We start from the raw sequence: 3641 nt of genomic DNA, 5'->3' as shown, positions 1-3641 counted from the left end.
AATAATAATTTGTCCAAGGTCCATCAAAGTGGCCCTGACAAGAATAGGAGACCACATTTGATGTACATACATATACATGTCTGTCTGAGATTCATAACCTCACATACAACTCCCAAGCTCTACAGATGCATACAATAACATCAGCTGCTCACAGGTGTTTATTCAACAAATTCGCAAACAGAATCTTACCTGATCAACTCAAGTTCACATGAAATGGTCTTAAACGACCCAGGCGACCCGACTGACTCTCTCAGTTGATGCAGCTGTGGTTCCCCCTCCCCCGAAACCAGCACCAATACCAACAACACTAACCCCTATCCCAGCATTCGGGCCACCCCCACCTTGAGTGGTGGCCGGGAATGTGGGTCAGTCAGGGTCATAGCGGCAGTCCACTCGGAGTACAGCGAGTACGACAAGTAAGGTTAGGGTTGACAAGGAGAGGTGCACAGCCGCAAGAACTGTAAGATTTGGACTTGTTGATGTGACACTGGTCAGATGATTTGCAGCGGCAGAACTGCTGACCGCGAGCGTTCTGGCAGCTTGGATCAACACAGCGGCATGAAGCGAACAGGCCGTACCCCACAGCGCTGCAAGCAGCCCGCCCACGCGAGCTGATGGTCCCAGGAACCGAAGCGTAGACCACGGTGACTCTGGCGCACAGGTTGATGGCCGATAGCCCCCGAAACCTCGACTGGTATGGATACTGGCCGCTGTGGAAAACAGAAAATGCCTTCAAAGTGGAACTTAACTACTATCGATTCATGCATATGTAGTGTGTTAACATGTCCAAGCAATGGTGTCCGGCCTTTTTAACAGAGGGCTAATGAATAACTTTCAAACTTAAGATCTCCTACTGGTGCTACTACATTAGTTATTAGGTAGCGTCTAAGAAATGAATCTCAAGTGAACCTGAAAAGAGCCACAGTGAGCAGCAGACGGTCCTCATTAAGTTCCAACACGTCTATTTCTCTTACAAAGATAATGTGTATGGCAATGCTGGGCGAAAGGAAATATTATGGTGAAACAGATACCGGCGGCTTAACTAATTAACTAACTGACTACACGGAGCTGAGTCCGTCTTGAGAAGCCTCCAGTCGCTCACCTACTCAAGAATTCTCAGCATTTTATGGAACCCGAAAGTTCATTACCGTGTTCACAAGAGCTTTCCACAGGTCCCTATCCTGAGCCAGGTAGATTCAGTCCATACCATCCCATCTTATCTCTCTAAGGTGTATTTTAAGTGTTATTCTCCCACCTGCGTCTAGGGTTTTCTTCTGGATTTCCCACTAAAATCCTACATGCATTCATTTTCTCCAATGAGCGCTACCTGTCCGGCCCACCTCATCCTCATTGACCTGATCATTGTAATTATACAGGGTGATTCAGAAAGATGGACACAATTTCAATTGACTATACTTCGTGAATTATATGTTGCATTTGAATTCTGTAAATTACATTTGATTATACATACATGGAAGTTTATAGATGTTCAATGTGCCCCCCTCCGGCTGCACGGATAACATGTAGACGGTAGCTGAATTCACCCCATACTCGATCGTCAAAAATTACACGAGGCAGAAACAATTCATCTTCCATGTTTTTCAGCATACGGTCACAAAATTCTACATGCTTTACCTTATCGTTTGGGCGAAGAGCCTGTACCAGTTGTAGGTGGTATGGTTTGTACACTAACCGGCGCCTCAATACACGCCAGACAGTTGTTTGCGATAGTCCAAGTTCTCTATTAGCACTACGGGTTGACTTCATTGGGCTACGCTCCAAGCTCACTCGAATGCGCTCCACGTTCTCCTCCGATACACGCGATCGGCCCGGGCTTTTACCGTTACACAGAGAGCCAGTTTCATCAAATTGTTTCTTCCAACGATAAATGCTCTTCCTCGTTTGAGGTTGGATGTTAAACTTACGGCTAAATGCAGGCTGCACCGCAGTCGCAGACTCACTTTTACTGAACTCACGAATGCAAAAAATGTTGTGTTGTATAGTAGCCATCTCGCTTACAACTGACGCGGTGCTGGAGTGCTCTAGCGGTAGCATTAGAAGCTTTCAACATCCTCTTTCAATTGTACTTTACAGAATTCAAATGCAACATACAATTCAGGAAATATAGCCAATTGAAATTGTGTCCATCTTTCTGAATCACGCTGCATTTGGCGAGCAGTGAAGGTTCTGAAGCACCTCATTTTGCAGTTTCCTCCAACTTCTTGCCATTCCATCTCTCTTCAGTCCAGATATTTCCCTCAGTATCTTGTAACTGAACGGGTGGCACGCGGTAGTGTAATTGGTTAAGGCACTATGCTACAAGCCTGAAGGTCGCGGGTTCAATTCCCAACGAGGTCACTGGATTTTTCTATTTACCTAATCCTTCCAGCCGCACTATGTCCCTGGGAACGACTCAGCTGGGATATTGCTGGGAGGTAAAGGGCTGCCAACCTCGCCGCCATCTACGAGCAGATTGTCTAGAAAATGTGGGAACCCCAACATCTCACAGCCCTCTGGGCCTCCACGGCCTGTTACAGGGATAGCTTTCCTTTACTTTTACTTACGAGGGATGCGACTATTGTCGAAACATAAAGAGAAGCAATAAAGTGATCACAAATAAGCCAATAAATCAACAAAAGGTTCATACCCCAATGATAGATTGGAATGAATTTCCTCCTACGCCAATTATTCCCAGGGGACAATCAACCAACACTCACCTAAACAAAAGAAGCTACGCCGAAGTTACCAAAAACGACTCAAGATACAATAATACCCAGCCAGCTTCAATAGAAAATAACCAACTAACTCTAATGAGATTCCTTGACGAATATAAACAAATGTTTAATCAATTAATTCAACAAAACAGTACAGTTTTGAACAAGCTCAAATAAGGCATACAAGCCTAAGAATAGCATTATGGAATGATAATGGACTTAGTCAGCACAGGGATGAGATAATATTATTCCTTAAAATAAACTTTATAGACATACTTCTAATAAGTGAATCACACTTCACCGCAGAAAGTTACATAAAAATTCCCCAATACAATACATACAGTACCAATCATCCGGATGGCACTGCTCACGGAGGTACCGCTATCATTGTCAGCCAATCAATCGACCACTATCAGCTCCCGAAATTTGAAGAAAACTTCCTTCAGGCCACATCAATAAAAGTAAGGACATTGCCTTATGACATAACAATTTCAGCTGCATATTGTCCCCCTCGGCATAACAACAAAAAAGAAGACTATCAATCATTCTTCTCCACTTTGGGAAATAAATTCATCGCCGGAGGCGACTATAACAGCAAGCATGTACTTTGGGGATCCCGATTAACAACAACTAAAGGAAGAGAACTAGCAAAATTGATGCAAGAAGAAAACTATTATTATATGTCTACTGGCACACCAACTTACTGGCCCACTGATCCACAGAAGACACCGGACTTGCTAGACTTCTTCGTTACTAAAGGACTATCCTCCACATATGCTGACGTAACTCCAAGCTTTGAACTCTCATCAGACCATACTCCTGTAATAGCTACCATCAGCTCCTCAGTAATCCATAAACAACCTACTCCTAAACTACACAACAATAAAACAAACTGGGATACATATAGAGAAATAATAGATAACAATA

General features: G+C 43.8%; 1 protein-coding gene across 1 annotated transcript in view; it reads right to left on the bottom strand.

The window, feature by feature from the left end:
• Positions 1–6: 6 nt before the first annotated feature.
• LOC111874627 overlaps positions 7–3641 on the bottom strand; it is a 13654-nt gene continuing 10019 nt past the window's right edge. The window contains exon 2 of the mRNA XM_023870273.2: positions 7–710. Within this exon, the coding sequence (XP_023726041.1) occupies positions 367–710 (344 nt within the window). The 3' untranslated portion in view covers positions 7–366. The remainder of the gene's footprint in view (positions 711–3641) is intronic.

The sequence above is a fragment of the Cryptotermes secundus genome, unplaced genomic scaffold (assembly GCF_002891405.2).
Source record: "Cryptotermes secundus unplaced genomic scaffold, Csec_1.0 scaffold1971, whole genome shotgun sequence".
Classification (NCBI taxonomy): Eukaryota; Metazoa; Arthropoda; class Insecta; order Blattodea; family Kalotermitidae; genus Cryptotermes; species Cryptotermes secundus.
The sequence above is the reverse complement of the archived record's forward strand: the minus strand, read 5'-3'. Positions and strand labels throughout refer to the sequence as shown.